The following is a 17515-nucleotide window of genomic DNA, read 5'->3' as shown; positions in this document are numbered from 1 at the left end:
CCTCTTTGCATTAGCGGTCAACAGAGCAATCCACTGCAAACACTATTGTGGCAGACTTGCTCTTGAGATAATGGACACACTGGCATGCACGCACGCACACACACACACACACACACACACACACACACACAGGTCTGACATGCTTTTCCTTAATATCTGAAAGTAAAGATAAAATCCTGGGAAAATAAAGTGTAGCAGCAGATAACACTGACATGATTAGTGTATTAATTGATCAAAAGGGAATTAACTGATTTGATTTGGGATGGTCAGTTACTTTAATCACAGCAACACACAGGTCACAAGTACACACAACACTTAACTGAGATTACATTTTCAATTTTTGCTGCTGGTTTTTTAAAGTAGGAGGATTATATGTGACTAATATGCTCCTCTAAGTCACTTCCTCTTATAAATAACATCCAAAAAGATCACATTTGCTTTGCGAAGTTAAGATAATTCTCTCTCTCGTTATCGTAATTGTATTATAAGTTTGTGTCTCGCTCTGAACTCTTCATATCTGACCGTGCAACTGAAGTTTAGGAACTGTTGAGGTGGATAATCCCACTGCATGGGTCACCGGACCTGACTCACATACTGGTACATACCTACTGAACCTTGAAACAACATCCTGCATAAAATCCCTGAAATGCTGTTTTTACCTTCCCATGTCAGACAAAAGTGAAACCAACAAACTTCCAAGCACCCTCGATGTACAATGATACAGACATGTTTTATTGTGAGTGACATATACATCAAGATATTCTTAATTTATCCATGCTATGTGTTTTTGGGGTCTGACTAACATCTCAGACAAATATGTAACATGGCAGTAAATAACGATGAAACACTGACTTCGCCCTCCGTGACTGTGGACTCAGTAGTATGTTTCCTGTTCCACCCAACCTAGAAAGCAAAAGGAGACAGAATTAGGGACACGGTTTTTGAGATTTCATTACATCATTACATGGATTCACAATCAAATAAAACTGCATCAGAAGTTGGTGTGCGTCTAAGGTTTGGATGCCTGAGCTATGTGGTTTAGCATCTTTCGCCAGGCCCCACTGAGCCCAAAGCTACATTTTATTTTAGGCCTGAAACACTGTGAATACTTGTGCTTCACAGAAGGCTAAAAAACACTGTGCTGGAAACATGTTTTCCCATTTTGAGTGAAACTTTATTCAGCCGGAGGTTAAAAATAACCTGAAGGACGGTTAGCTTCGAGTGGAAAAATTTAAATTTAAAAAACAAACCTTAAAATATGAACTTGTTTTTTTTAATTCATTCATAGCTTGAATGTGTGTCAGCCTAACTTGTCTTTTCTGTCTGATTGTAACACATCATTCACCATGGATGGGCAATGAGATGTTCACTGATCTGTGCTGTGGGGCTCAGATGTAGCAGACACAGCTGCATCAGAGCCAGCCATACAGGTTCTGCTGAGCTCTGTGGGTGGAACGAGGCATTAACAAAGGCAGGGTTGAGGGTTCAAATCCCACTGGGCCCTGCCATCTGCCACAGTTCACTGATCTGTATGGAGACCCAGTTGTGCTACTGATAAAGGACACGTGTACATACAAAAATAAACATGGGGGCACATAAAAAGCTCACCATCGTGCCATACCATCATATTGTAACCTTTTATGACAAGATTCACTAATACGATGCCTTTATGCTCTGTATTATGCATCATACTGTGCATCATGACTGACATTAAATCAAATTTTCACATCAGGAGGGGAGGAACAGTACCAACAATACCCAGTCTAATTTGTTCGTTAGCAGGATATCTCATAAACTGTACAAAATCTTAATCAAATTTGGTGGAAACGCAGGCAAGTAAGTATTGTTTTAGGGTAGATTGTTTTTCTTATTCTTTTTCTTCATTGGCATCTTGGTATATTTTAAATAATCCACTAAAATGTATATCAGTATTGTAAACTCCTTGTGTCATGGCAATACTACTTAAGTGTTAACTAGTGCTTCATGAATAAACTTTGCTTGAGCCAAGAGGAATAGAAATGCATTTTCCAGGTAACCAAATGGGTTTTTAAATGGTTTATGTAACTTATGAAGTCAGGGAATTTTCTTAGACCATAAACTGACACCTAATCCTTCAGTTTATCTGAAACAGTCTTGGAGATACATAGTTTTCTTTGACGAAATTTGTTGCGATGGAAGTTTTTATCTTAATCTGATTTCTCATTTGGCCAAAGTAAGACAATCCTGTCCTCCCTTCATGCACCACCAAATACAGAAGAAAGGTCTTACCGCCTGGGTTGCGTCTGAGGATGTATCTTCTGCCTTCATCATACAGGAAGATGAGTAGGGAGTAGGGGAAGGCACAGAACCACCAACATGGCCTAAAGGATGGACAGACAGAGAGACTCAGTTACAACTGGACCGTGACAAAAAAAAAGACAAGTACGGTCTTCGCAGGCTGTTTAATTAATTGATTATTTGCTGTAATGCTATCATTTTCTGCAACAAGTACCATTCCCTCTCATATCGGAATATAAATTGAGAGAGAACCGAAGAGGTGAAGACGGATATAAAAAAGCGAGAACAAAACAAACACAGAAAGCAAGACGAGACAGAAACAGGGACTGGCAGGAGAGACACCAGACACTCAGACAGAGAGGAGCAGAATCCAGGTTACTTAAACATCAGCAGTCACCCAAAGAAAAAGATGAGTGTGTGGGGAAAAGGTTTAAGGCAGAAGAGGAGAGAAAACAGAAGCTCTGGGAACAGATGAAAAACCGGCAAGGAAGAAAGGAGAAGCGGAACTAGGGGAAGACGCAAAACAATAACGAGAACAAGACAAGGAGACTTCAGCTGCGTGCGAAACTCCTGGGCTAATGAGCTTAACCTGCCCTCACTGCTTTCTATTTTCCTCTGTTGGGCAATCTCTCAGAATCTCATTAGTACTGTAGATCTTCTGCTGCATTCTGCCTCTGAAGTGTAAATTAGCGCTAGACACTAGATTATTTACATGGAAAAGAAGACAATGCTATGTGCATAATGTCTAACTCTGTATCCTCTGACATATCCTGGGAAGACCGTCAGTATTTCTCTGCACACAGTGTCAGAGTGAAAAGTCATAGTATGGGTGTATCGATGTCTGTGTGCGGGTGTGTGTGTTTTACTCACTTGAGAGGGTACATTCTGAGGGCAACGTCCATGCCCGGGCAATATGACAGGAAGGCAGCCAGAGCTGTCTCCTCAAACAGTCCAAAGATGAGGATACGGTTCCTGTGGAAGGGAAGCGTTAGCGTGGTTAGAATAATAACTAGATATAATAACTCATATCTGTTACTTTTATAAACCTGAGGGTAAGGTTTGGATATGTCTTCATATGTACATACTTCATTCCTTGCTGCAGGATGGAGTTCCTCCTGGTTTTACAGATGATCAAATCAGCCCACTGGACGACGACAATACTGGCGAAGAAGGCTGTGTGGCAGGTGAACTCCACGATCTTCCTGCGCTCGTATGTCTGGTGGATAAAACACGTAGAATAGATTAGCACATTTCCCCTTAAAAAATATACAGTTTATTCTCCATTAATGAGAGGCCGTAGCATTATTAAAAACATCAGCATTACTGACCCACTGCTGTCCGTAGCTGTCTTCCAGGTCATTTATGTATTTGTCGTCCCAGAACACTCTGATGCCCAGCAGGTCATTAGGCAGGAAACCATTTTCAGCAAGGATCACGAAGTATGTGAAGAACCCAGCTGTGGCCTGCATCATACCTAAGAGAAAAGAAAAGCAGTTTAATTTAACTCACTTTTTAGAGTGTTGCCCTTCCAGAAAAATTGGAAAGCTTAACGCTACAGTCTATAACTTTTCCACAGTAGTTGTCATTAGGTATATTTACCGATCTGTCCGTAGGCTATGCTGATGAGCCTCTCATTCACCAGTTTGTCTGTTTTGGGGTTTCTGGGCTGTCTCTTCATGATGTCGCTCTCAGCTTCTTCATAAGCCAGGGAGATGGCGGGGACCTGGGAGACAACAAGTAAATAAAAAGGGGAAAAAAAGATGTAAATTAAGTCAATTGTACAACCACATTCACATAAAGTACCTTTTTTCGTTTTTTTTTTTTCTCTTTCTTGCACAGATTTGATCGTATAATAACTTTCCTCTGATGATCATCTGTCTCAGTAAAAGTGCTCACCATGTCAGTTCCCAGGTCAATACAGAGGATGGTGACGGTTCCCAGGGGCAGAGGGATGTTGGCGATGATGAAGAGGAGGAAGGGTGAGATCTCAGGGATGTTACTGGTCAGAGTGTAGGCGATGGATTTCTTCAAGTTGTCAAAGATCAGACGACCTGACAAAGTAATACGGAAATTAATATTGCGTAGAAAGTAGGAAAATGGCAGTTACGACAACGCTTTTTGCAGTCTGTACTTCCACATGTCTGCAGGTAAAAAAGCCTTGGTGTATGTTTTTTACCTTCTTCCACTCCAGTAACGATGGAGGCAAAGTTGTCGTCCAGCAGGATCATGTCAGCGGCCTGCTTGGAGACGTCAGATCCAGAGATACCCATGGCAACACCAATGTCAGCCTTCTTCAGAGCAGGAGAGTCGTTCACACCATCACCTGTCACAGCCACAATGGCTCCCTGCAGAGAGGCAAAAGATATGTTAGGATATCACAAAAATCGAGGACAACAGACATTTCTGACAGCGTTTAATCCCAAATTGTTTCTGTGAAAATGTCTTAAAATTCCCTTTGATGCTGACCTGTCTCTGGCAACCTTCCACAATGATCAGTTTCTGCTGAGGGGAGGTTCTGGCAAAGACAATTTCAGTGTGGTGTTTCAAGATGTCATCAAGTTGCTCCGCGGTCATTTCTTTCAGCTCACCACCGTGGACAACACAGGCCTTGGCATCTCTGGAGAGGAAAGCATAGCAGCATTTAGGACAACAGTTGCAATCCCACACCCTGTTTCTGAGGGGAAAAACTAACGATGGGGTGTAATCAGGGTTATATGAAAACAAAATCATGGAAATGGGCAAACTGGGACAACATTAAATTCCTTCAGAAAACAGACAGCATCTGCTAGAAAAAATATGGCATCATCAGCAAAAGGCTAGATTTAGAATAAATTGATCTAGATCTTCAGGACCTACTAAAACATTAGACTTTCACTATAGACACACACATTTTTTGATTATTTTATCAGATCTATCATAGTACAGGATTGTGCCCAGACAGGGTGACTTTTGTCATCCGTTAACAAGCAAGAATTTATGCATGAGGATACTGCCCAGGATTGCTGACTGAACTTGCTGATAAGGAAACAGTAAAGCCACCAGGTCAGACACTCGCCTGGATTTATTTGTCTGCAGTAAATGAATGGTAAAAGCCTTTTTGGCTGAGTAGATTGCGAGACCTCGTTGCCCAATGCTGATTTAATTTAGCTCAATTCGTACAATTATTAGCAAGAACTGCCACAGAAGAAGATACGTCTAAATCTTAAATCTAAGTCCTGGTTCATGCTTAATGCTCATTTTCAGCATGGTGTTCATTTGCCAAAAATATAGATATTCTTAATATTGAGTGCCATGAGTGTGAAAAAACATGCTCAACACTCAGAAATAAGCTTTAGTGAGTGTACTAACCTGGGGTTGACCTCTGAGACTGGTACATTCAGGCGGGCTGCAATGTCTTCAACTGTCTCGTTGCCTTCAGAGATGATACCCACACCCTTAGCAATAGCCTTGGCAGTGATGGGATGGTCACCTGTGACCATGATAACCTGAGGGAGAAGTTAAGTATTAAGATATTTAAGTTTTAACACAGAACATGTTTGTTTTCTATAACAATTCTGCATTCCATTTTCAGTCAGCAAAGTCCAATTAGTAAAAAAGGTGAAATTTAAGATGTGAATCTTTAAGATAAGCAAGCAAACTAGTGGGGTAATTAAACTTTGTGATTGTGCTTTTGGTCTTGAAATGATACATACTGTGGATACAGACATCTCTTGCATGTACAGGACACCTGAAAAGACTACAGGCACATACCTTGATTCCAGCACTCCTGCATTTGCCGACAGCATCGGGCACAGCAGCACGAGGAGGGTCAATCATGGACATGAGGCCAATGAAGCACAGGTTCTCAGTGGGGAAGTTCACCTCCTCAGTGTCAAAAGCAAAGTCCTCTGGGAACTGGTCATCAGGCAGGTTAAATTGGCAGAAACCTGAGTAAGACAGAAAGAAAATGTGTCACAGATCACAGATGTCTGTTTCTTCACCAACTAATCAAATACGTAAGGATGGAGGTACTGAATGGAGTTATGTTGTACCCAGCACTCTCTCTCCAAGTCCTCCCAGCTCAACATAGGCGTTCTGGAAAGCGTCTTTCATCTCGTCGTCCAGAGGCTGCTCTTTGCCCTGGATCATGATGGTGGAGCAGCGGTCCAAAATCCTCTCTGGGGCTCCTTTCATTACCAGCAGGTGCTTGGTCTCTCCAGGAGTTGTATTCTTGTGGATGGAGAGCTGTGGGTGAAGAGAAAAGTTGGATGTTAAATACTTGTTTCGCAGTTGTTAGCAGTGATTTGTGTCAAATCCCAATTTTATTCTAAACTATGCTCATTTGTCAAAAATTGGTCAGTGGAGACATGAGTGAACACAACCACTAGAGGGCGCAAATCAACATTTCCCTCTGATGCCACTGCAAGTATTTACTATTGAAATCTGCATCACTTCACCTGCACAGACTACACGTTGAACAAATGTAGAAGCTGTTATGCTGTGGGAAACTATGTGGATTATGTACCTGGTATTTGTTGGTGGAGTTGAAGGGGATCTCAGAAACCTTGTAGTATTTGTCTCTCATGCCACCAACGGATCCGCAGCACAGCTCAATACACTTCAGCAACGCAGCTTCTGAGGCGTCACCAGCTACATCTCTCTGTGAATTTAAGCAAAGGACAAAGAATTAGATCAGTGGGTTCGACAGAAATTGTGGATCCCATTCCTCATTGTTGTGTTGCTGATTTTTATATAACAAGACTTTTAAGGTTCTGAAAGGGTTTATAAGCTACAACCGGGCAGGTAGGACCAGATTAAATGTCAAAGACTGATGATTGATCACAATTTTAACAACAATGGTCACCTGTTAAAATAAACATTAGTTTTACAGTAAAAAGCTTGTTCTGCCTCATTTCATCCTAATCCCTCTGTGCAGTTTGAGAAAAAAATAAACTTGTCAGTACTCAATAAGAAATAAATCAATGCGTCTGTCTAACCTCATCTTGCTATAGCTGCAGCTATATATTTCTAAGAAAGCCTTTAATTATGTTGAGTGCTTTTTATAAAGATTTGTAGTGCAGTTTGGCTGCATTTGTATTTTGTTGGCTCCAAAAGGTTCCTTGCCAAGTCATAATGCCAAGTCACCTCCCACACTGTGTCTCAGGATTCATTTGGCTATAGTATGCAATTCAACAAAATGTTTTAAGGAAGAAAAATATTCCATGAGGTAATGAGGGTAAATTCAGCTCTGTGGCTGTTTACAACCAGGGGCTAAGAGAAGGTGTAAAAGTCAGTGTTATTGATATCTTCATCCACTGGTAAATTATTTAGACTCTTTTGTGGTGATCAGAATGGGTAAACTAGAGCATGCAGTAAGCTTTTCACCTTCAGGATGGGAATGTTGCTCTGCTCTGCCAGGAAGACGGCGCGGTTGCAGAGTCCGGCGATTCTGGCCAGGGCTGCCCAGGTGGCTGAGCTCCTGTCGAAGGAGGCCCCGCTCTGGTTCTCAGTGGTGTCGGCCTCGTGGATCTGGTTGTCGAACCACATGTGGGCCACAGTCATCCTGTTCTGGGTCAGGGTGCCGGTCTTGTCGGAGCAGATGGTGGAGGTGGAGCCAAGGGTCTCGACAGCTTCCAAGTTCTTTACCAGGCAGTTCTTCTTGGCCATACGCTTAGCAGTCAGGGTCAGACACACCTAGAGGCAGAAATCAAGTTTTAACTTTCATATCTTCAATCTTTGCATCAATGAAATGAAGAAATAAAGACTTGGGCAGAAATTCTGGACCACAACTCACAGTGACAGTGGCCAGGAGACCTTCTGGCACGTTGGCGACAATGATACCGATGAGGAAGATGACGGCCTCCAGCCACCCATATCCAAGGATGAGTGAGAGGACGAAGAAGGAAACACCCAGGAAGACAGCCACGCCGGTGATGATGTGGATAAAGTGCTCAATCTCGACAGCAATGGGAGTTTTGCCGCCCTCCAGACTGGAAGCCAGGGTGGCGATACGACCCATGACGGTACGGTCTCCAGTGTTGATGACGACTCCTCTGGCAGTACCTGGATAGAGCACAACAATTTATGAGTGATAAGTTAAAAAAGTGGTGTGAAAATAAAATATTCTTCAGATGAATGAATGAATGAATGAATGAATGAATGATAGGAGTCTTCCACCATTTAAATGTGATCTTAAACTTGTGTAGATAAGTTTGGTAAATTCTCACTTTTCTTCAGCCCTTTTGTAACTTTTGTATTTTACGCAATCTTTTCAATGTAATTTCCTTTCTAATTTGGGCTTAAATTCAATCTAATTAAATCTGTACACAAATAATTTTGTCCCTGTAAATTCTGTGTTATCTATTTGTTAGTTCTCTACCTTCAACACAGTTGGTGGAGAAGAAAACAATGTTCCTGGTTTCCAGGGGGTTGTCGTTGGAGAAGTCTGGCGTACGAGTCTGGGGCTCTGACTCGCCGGTCAGAGAGGAGTTGTCCACCTGAAGGACGAAAAGTAAAGCAAGAATGAAATACCAAAGATGTCCAGAGAGGTGATAATGACGTGCTGTTTACTGGACAAAAGTGGGGAAATAGAAGTTGGCGCTTTTGGGTCTAAATAACAATAAAACTAAGGAACAAACTTTTGAACTGATTCTGATCTTTGAGTCAGTCACAAGAAATCTTTTCAGAAAGTGATTAAGAGGAAGTAAACTGATGTTTAATAAACCACATCTGTCAACATACTGTTTTTTCCAGCATATGTTAAGCAACTTTAAGCATGATTTACTGACTGTACGGTGTGAGTCAGTCATGATTTCTTTTGTCTTACTTGACCAATATTAATGCTCAAAAACTAATAATGAATAAACTGCACACTTGATCACAAGTTAGCTTAACAATAAGCAAAGGTACGGACCTTGCAGCCGCTGGCAGAAATGATTCTCAGATCAGCTGGGATCCTGTCTCCACCTTTCACTTCTACCAAATCTCCGACCACCACCTCCTCGGCGTTGATGCTCTTCTTCTCACCGTCACGAACGACCAGGGCTTGCTACGAGACCAAAGGTTAAATACATGTTTTTATTCTGAACAGAGGAATTACACTTCCTGAATAGGTTTTTTCTTTTATTCCCTGCAGCAAGAAACCAGGTCATAAATGGAAAGAATGTGTCAACACTGCTGTAATACCGGTGAAGTAATACTGGTCCTTAGCATTGTGCAACATGTTCTATTATTTGTGTCTCAAATTTGATACAAGCTTTTCAATGACGCCATTTCCTGTTGAAGAAAATTGTGAATTGGGCAAAAAGGTCAGGAAAGAATCACCTGTGGGACCAGGTTCTTGAAGGAGTCCATGATCTTGGAGCTCTTGGCTTCTTGGTAGTAGGAGAAGCAACCAGTGATGATGACGACAGCGGAAAGCACAACACCCAGGTACAACTACGGAAAGAGGGGAAAGACTATAAGTCAGTTCATCTTTGGTGGTATTAATTATTTAATTCACGGTTACAATTTACATTTCAAACGCCAACAAAGACCTCCTTACGTTATCGTTGGCAGGTTCGTCTTCTGAGGCAGCCTGGATACCGTAAGCGAGGAAGCAGAGGATAGCACCAATCCACAGCAGCATGGAGAAACCACCAAACAGCTGGAAATAGGATAAAACAACATTCAAGTTTCAAGATGTTACAGGTTTTACTGGCTACAAGGAGTTAATTTGCATTTCTAAAATTTGAATATGCAAAATAGGTTTGTGATTTGCATAGGAAATGTTGCCCTTCCCTGACTGTGAATTTCAGCCCTGGAGGTAACTTTTACCTGTTTACAGAACTTGACCCATTCAGGTGTTGTGGGAGGAGGTGTGAGGGCGTTTGGGCCATCACGGTCTAGGATCTCTTTTGCTCTGGCGTTGGAAAGACCCTAAAAAGAGACACAAAGAAGAAATGTTTAAGTGTGCATGCAAGCTAATATACTGTTCATGCTTCCCCACAACAGCCTGGCAGATTGACAGAAAAAAGAGATAGCGTTGTCTTTGTCCTCGTTTACTGGAGGGAAACACTTTGATGAACAAGCCAAAGCGACGTGTTTCCGGCTGAACTGCTTTATTTTGTACACAGGTACACCGCTATTACCTCAGGAGCTGATGGATTAAAGTCTGGTTGAAATGAAAACAAAGAAAAACCACATGCACAGGAAGAAAGACCTCAGTAATCTTACAATTACTGCTTCCCGTTTTCACAATTCTGTGGAAAGAGCAATAACAGGAGACAGGACAATGAGGTTGTATTTCTATTATTAGTTACAATGCGTACTTCAACGAGGTCAGGGTCACATTTTCTTACAGTGTAAAAAAAAGATTTAAGAGTATCTCTTAGTATATCTCTAAGTGTCATATTGCAGACAATAATAACAATATAATAATAACAATAAGAGACAATTTACCTCCATTGTATTGTGGTAGAGACAGAAATCTCAAAAAACTGGAAGAATAAAACCAAAACTATCTGCTTGGCCAGACACCCGATGGAAAAATGTTAATTGTAGTCTGGTTAAACCCACCCTTTTAAATCATTTCCCCACATGAGAGTAAGAAAAAGTTGCTAAATTGTCTTTGCACCACTCTTATATACTACAAATAGTGGACAAATAAGTGCATCTATATAATGCTTTGTGCTTTTGACCTCGCAAGATCTTCCCTGATCTCTGGTCTTATCTGGCTCTGTGAAATTGTCAGCAGCGGGTACAACAATGCAGCGTGTTACTATCACTCTGATAGGCTTATAATGGCTCACACGCACATACATTCAAAAACAAACACTCACTAATGCTGCATGCTCACCCTGCTGAGATCGGTTCCATATTTTCGGTGAAGTTCATCCAAGGTTAACTTGTGATCGTCCTATGGAGAGAAAGGGAGAGAAAGATTGAGAGACATTTAAAACAAGCCAAAATCCCTGCCCTTATTTTTTAAACCACAGATATTATCTCCTTTGAGGATTAAAACATGTGCGATGATGTCCTCCAGAGGGACACAGGGCACATAAAGATGACAAGGCAAAAGCAGCCATCTGATCAGGATTATGGATGAATGCCAGTCCATACAGTGTGATTTTGAGATTAGTCAAAGCAGACATTCAAGTAAAACTACAGTCTGCTGATGGTTGAAAACTCGCAGTCAAACACAAGGGCTAAGCCGCCGTGAGCTCTGGGACATATGGACTCATCCAAACAGTCCATTTGCTGCGAGCAAACAGTCCACCCAGCAGACTCAATGTCACCCAACTGATACCCCGACGTTTGTTCCCAAGAGTATTGCTCATGTGCTCGACATTTTCCCTGAAGAAGGGAGACCCCCCCCCTTCACACTTAGGGCATCAGTGTCATCAAAATGAATTTGGTGGTTGATTCGATCATTTAAGTTTTGTTTTCATGTAACATTTGATCACAAAAAAAAAAGTTTCATCTAGTAACAACTTCTTTATTTTTAAATGAAAGCGCGGGGGAATACAAGTAAAAGTGGATCTGCATATAAACAACTAGAGAAGCTGGTATGTTCATGCACCTACACTGTGTTTTTTTTAATAACGCCTACAGCCAGTGAATGAATAGAGATTCTTCCAATGCAATCTGCAATAATATCTGACTCCCACCTTTCATTTTTTTAATACTGCAAAAGAACAAATCTTTATTCAAAATGCAATAAAGTGAAACATCCCAACACTGGTTTCTGTGGTGGTCCACTGACCTCACATATGTAAGAATATCTTGTTGTGATTGAAATGGGGCAGAATTTTTTGGTGCGGTAATAGTTTTTTCCTCAGTAATTACTTCCATGAAATAAAAGCACAGCTGGCTACACCCGGATGAAATTCGATGAGTCAACCATTATATACATGGAAAGTATGTCATGTTCTAGCCCCCTGCTTGTATTCATTATTATTACATGGAGTAGAAGTAAAAACATCAGAGACAACTATTTCTACATGGTTATTTGTTAAAAACACAGACTCCCTCAAATGTCCAATAATAGATGCAGCTTTGTCCTCAGCCACTGTTAGTTCACAATGAATGGATGATTGAGAGAACGAATGAATAAACAAATGAAGCATCAGTTCACACCACTCAGTGACAGTGTCTCATTATATTATGTTTATGTTTGTTTTAACCTTTTTAATGTTTGGAGTATATATATCTAAGTCCTGTATGTAATTACACATTTAAAAAATAGTAATGTGACCACTGAAAATGAAGTCCTAGGCCATTAATGGATTAAGTGAGTCCCTTTACATTTATGCGCTGGTGGAGAAAATGGGTGTAATTGCCCGATTCTGCCTGGCATGCCATCATTTTTTTTGTTCCATGCCAAATGTGCCATGGATAATGTTTTATATGTCGCAAACTACAGCTGCTTTTTTTTAACTGTAAGAGTTCTTTTGAAGCCTGCAGAGGAAATTTCCTCACTAGCTTTGATACTCCAGCTCCAATCACACACATTTGGATAATGTGTGGATGGTCAAACACACACGACTGGACTTGTTTAAGAAATCAAAATTGAACATGATTCTATATTTAGCATTTACTGTTGGACTTTGTCACATTTGATCAAATCACCAGCTCCTTTATGTTGCTATGGGAGCAATTTACATTGTCTTTAGTTGGACTTTGACGCTTCAGTTAATAATATGAGTGCAATAATCATTAACATGTCAGCTTCATTGGTTCCACAGAGACCAATCTACACCCTTGCAACTGTTTTACTACTGCCCAATATGCTGTTATTTATTCATTATAGTTTTATATATGAAACCTAAGGATGATCAGTACATGACACTTAATCACTGTTGTCCCTTTTCTGCTCTCAAAGTCAGACTTATCTTGGAAATAAAAGCACATCTAGCATTTGGGAGACACATTAAAGACAGCGCCTGTTTTTAATTGCAGTAAATGATATGCTAAGTTGGAGACGGTACTGCCGACTGACGATACGGTTGCTATGGCACTGAGATGTCCTTCAGTGGCGGCAGGACTTTGAGATCTAGTTAAGACATACAGAGGACAATAATCATTAATATGTCACCTAGATGGGGTTTTTATTACTCAATCACGTTTTGACCTGGTGGGTGACATTGAGCAGAAAAACTGCAGTAATTAAACAATTACTTATAAAACTGGCAACAAGCCATGGTTTTTATATTAGAATGTAATAGTAGTTCTTGAGAAGTTACTTCAGAAACACACGGCATCAATCTACATCTTTACTTGATGACCTTGTGAAAGTCAAAGAGCAGTTTAGTTGATAATACACCATACAGAAAAATTACAGAAACTGTAAATTAGTATTATGATATTATCGAATCATCAGCAGGACAATTTAACCTGCCGTGGTCACTAATGTCTATTTAGTGCTTTGAAATTAACTGTCTAATGACCTTGTGAAGGACACTATTTTGCGGAGGTTAAAAGGCACTTTCCATGAACAGCGTTAGAAATTTTCTTAAGAAGGAAGAATTTAAGTCGACACCTTTAATAAATGTATTCATGCCTATTTAATGCCACAATTGTTCCTATAAACACAAAGGCAGTGTTGTGAAATCTTTCACAAGTCCTTTTCAACGACTTTGGGATGAACCGAATGCAAGAGCGGCTCCCTGACCTTGGGAAATGACCTCAGCTGGCTACAGTTTGAGAAAAAGCTGACACCCATGGAAATTGGGCAAATGCTCTACACAGGAAATTTCAAACCCATTTAAACCTCCATGCATGCAACTTTACAACTCTGTAAATGTCTATGCATCTAGAAGTTGTTGAGTGCAGTGATAACCAACTATGTTTGAAAGGAAGTTAGAAGCAGAATAATATATGTTTACTGGCTATGGGAAAAAGACTGCTTCATATGTTTTGAGAAACTGAGGACAATAATGACAACACAGACTCTCACCAAACATTTTAGCGCTGAACACCAATTTAGATAAGCATGACTTAGAAGTTAAGTATAACTGTGATCTCCTTAAACACATGTGACAGTACATACAGCCGTGTAAGTAGCAATCTTTATGAAACGCGGGGGCAGACAGCTACATCTCATGTGACCAGCCGTGAGGTCAAAGCGGAGGTTTGCCTCAGCCGTGACTGTATCATTCCTGTGACCAATAGTAGTGACTGACCAAGGGTGTTAACAGGGCCTGAATAAGACTGTAATTTAGTATGAGGCAAACTATGCGCATGTGAAGACATGGTTGTTAAGCTAAAGAAGGTCATTCTGTTTCACACCTGTTCCTTTGTGTAACTTAAGGTGGGTTTTTGATTTACAAAGTCACTTTTGAGTGTATTGCCACACTGAAACTGCCTCAATCAAGTAATTAAGATAATAACAGACTGGTTTTACTTTTGTTTGTGTACTCACCAGGTCAACTTCTTTCTTCAGGTCAGCCATATCCTTTTCCGATTTACCTTTCTTCCCTTTACCTTTCTTCTCCTTGCCATCTGAGGTTGCCGCCAGCTTGTACTCCTCTTTCCCTCTCTGGGTTGAAGAAAGTGAGACAAAATGAGCTTATGAGTAAGACTTGTGGGAATATTGCTCTGAAGTTTGCTCTTTTGTTGCATGGGCAAGAGCAGAAAGCAGTGTCAGTTTGTTTAAACTTGCTGTAAAACGTGTGTTAATCATTGTTAGAAGGATTGTGGAGTATTCTCATAAAAATCTGTAATTTGAAAAGTCTGAAACGTTCCCACAACTGTACAATAAAAACTGTACACTCGCACCACAGATTTCGAAACTAAGGTACAAAGTACTTCAGGCAAGCCACAACTGTCAAGCTTAACCAATAACTTGTGACTGAAACTTGGTCCGGGCTCAAAACTGAAAAACATAACTGGCCAAATCTTAACCTAATTCTAAAGACTCTTAGAAACAAGGCCAAAACATGTGACAAAGTTCCAATACTTACTCCCAGCCCCATGGTTGCAGTGTAAGTCTGAGAACAGTCAATCCAATTGTCTTTTTAAATTGCAGCGTTCCTACTCCGCCTCTCTCTCTCTCTCTCTCTCTCTCTCACACACTCTCTCTCTCTCAACCCTGTTGCTTCCTGTGTCTTCCGCACTCCCCAGAGCAAAGAAGATAGACTGCTTCACGTTAGCAAACCTTTATACCCACCTGCCCCAAGAGGAGGAGCTTGGGGGAGGGGAGATAGAGAGGGGCGAAACTGGACAGGTGAGTAGGAGTGTTGGGGAGGCAAAGGGGGGTTACCGGAGAAGGGAGGCATTGGTGGAGGAGGAGTGCGGGAGAAAGAGGAGGGGTAAACCTTGCTCAACTTCCCTGTTTTGTTCTCACCGCTTCCCTTCTCCTTCTTTTCCTCTTTACTCATTTACTCTCTCTCCTCAAGCCTTTCCACTTAGCTTAATTTCGACCTTTACTTGCAACGGGTAGGTGGTTCAGACAAGCAAACGCCCATGCCCTTCAGTGAATCCCTGTGCGTACTGTCTCTGTGTGCTCAGTTTACAGTACAAACAGGAACGAACAGAAAAGAGGCAAGATAGTAATAGTGAATGAGAGACATGGAGATAAAGGCAGAGCTAAAAAAGGTGAAAGTCCAGTTCTGCAGGTGCCTGATTGCCCAAAGCTAAACGAGGCATTTGAATAACAAAGACTTAAGGAGGGAAAGGCGAGAAGCTGATTAAAATGGCTTGACTTTTTTCCCATTCGGGAGAAAGAGATTGAACAAAACTATTGCTCAGTGGAAAGATAACAAGTGGAATGCAAAGGGAGGAATACACTGCGCCTTTAGTTTTCTCTCTCTGTCTGAGGTCAATGTGCCCTAAAAAAAGCACCTTGCAATTGATTCTGAAGTCCTTTTACCTCAACAAAAGTCAAAAGACCAGGACTGGAATGTCTTTCACAATGCTAAACCATTGTGTTTAGTATGGATTCACATGAGGGAGCTCAAAAATGTCCTTGGCCAACTGCCTGCTGCTCCCATACCGCGGCAAAAGGATTAATATACGTTAATCATCCTGAGAAAAACAGGAAAATCCCATTTGAGACCCAATTTGTGCCGAAATCTCTAAGTGTTCAGGTGAGATTTAGGTTTCCCGTTCAAACTTGGGCAAAGATCAGCTGATACTAAACCAGGATATGGACACAAATACTTATTTAATTGGTTCAGCTGATACACTAACAGGAACCAAAAGATTTGCAGCCCCGCCTTAATGTTCCTGTGGTTAGCAGAAATCTAAAGCAAAGTCATAAAGTTTAACTGGCTGGGAGTTAAATGAATGATTGAGCCACCTAATGCCCCTAAAATACACAATGTCCTTGAACAGACAAAGTTATTTCTCAACTGGTCATCAAGCTGGTACAGAACAGCTAAATGGAAAATCATTATGACGTGTATATCTGAGCAGGAGATGCACTGGACAAAAGCTCTCCAAGTCTCAGTTCAGTCACAATGTCATCACAGATCTATGGCGGCCACCTTAGCTGCGCAAAGGACACTAATGACCCTGAAGCCTCGAGGAAACCAAGCAGGGCTCTTCCTGTTCATTGTAACTCGCAGGGAGGAGGAGGGGTTGTCCTTGTTGGCTGGCTGGTTTGGGGGTTGTTCGATGTGTTTGTAGTAAACTTCCGACTGTTTATAGTCACTAGACTATGCAGGGAGGAGGGGGACGTTATAATACAAAGATAGAGAGGAGAGAGAGGAGTCAAGAGGAAGAGAGAGAAAGCAAGGGGAAGATTGTAAAATTGCAGGGAGGAGAAGAATAAGAATTTTGAGGAGGAAAATGAAAACGGTAAAGAATAGACTAGACATAGAGTCTCCTCTGGTCTGGTATTGTAGTAGTCTAGATGTTGTATAATGAATATAGCTCATTTTGTTGCTGCTTTAGCGACATACAGGCCAAGAGAACCTGCCATGGCAGCTGAAGCGAAGGATGAAATAGATCCGGGAGAAAGAGAACAGTGATGTAAGAGACAGAGAAATTGAGAAAGGTTGAGAAAACCCTTAAGGGGACAGTTCAACCTAAAATAAAATAAAACCCATTTCTCCTCTAACCCACAGTGCTGTATATATTCACACAGATAATGGCTGTAGATGCCACAGTACAATAGAAACCAGTGGAAATTGGCTTGTGGTGCAGTTACTCATGATAATCTGCTGTAAATCGTTGGGATGCTAACTAACAACATGTGCTTCACAGCACATCATGTCAACAGGGGTGGGTGTGCATACTTCTAGTACCTGTCTCTTCAGCTTCACACTGACATAGGACC

General features: G+C 41.2%; 1 protein-coding gene across 1 annotated transcript; it reads right to left on the bottom strand.

Annotated features, from left to right (window-relative positions):
* Positions 1-711: 711 nt before the first annotated feature.
* On the bottom strand, positions 712-15379 carry LOC127378523 (sodium/potassium-transporting ATPase subunit alpha-1). The gene is made up of 23 exons (XM_051427412.1): positions 15198-15379; positions 14657-14773; positions 11093-11152; positions 10072-10173; positions 9800-9901; positions 9580-9693; positions 9170-9304; positions 8636-8753; positions 8051-8319; positions 7642-7950; positions 6782-6916; positions 6309-6501; positions 6028-6203; positions 5626-5762; positions 4744-4894; positions 4454-4622; positions 4174-4328; positions 3877-4000; positions 3606-3751; positions 3363-3493; positions 3148-3249; positions 2269-2360; positions 712-903 (listed from the first exon to the last, which is right to left on the bottom strand). The coding sequence occupies exons 1-23, from the start codon at positions 15207-15209 to the stop codon at positions 875-877; spliced, it is 3078 nt and encodes a 1025-aa protein (XP_051283372.1). The 5' UTR covers positions 15210-15379; the 3' UTR covers positions 712-874.
* Positions 15380-17515: the final 2136 nt, after the last annotated feature.

The sequence above is a fragment of the Dicentrarchus labrax genome, unplaced genomic scaffold, assembly GCF_905237075.1.
Source record: "Dicentrarchus labrax unplaced genomic scaffold, dlabrax2021, whole genome shotgun sequence".
Taxonomy (NCBI): domain Eukaryota; kingdom Metazoa; phylum Chordata; class Actinopteri; family Moronidae; genus Dicentrarchus; species Dicentrarchus labrax.
The sequence above is the reverse complement of the archived record's forward strand: the minus strand, read 5'-3'. Positions and strand labels throughout refer to the sequence as shown.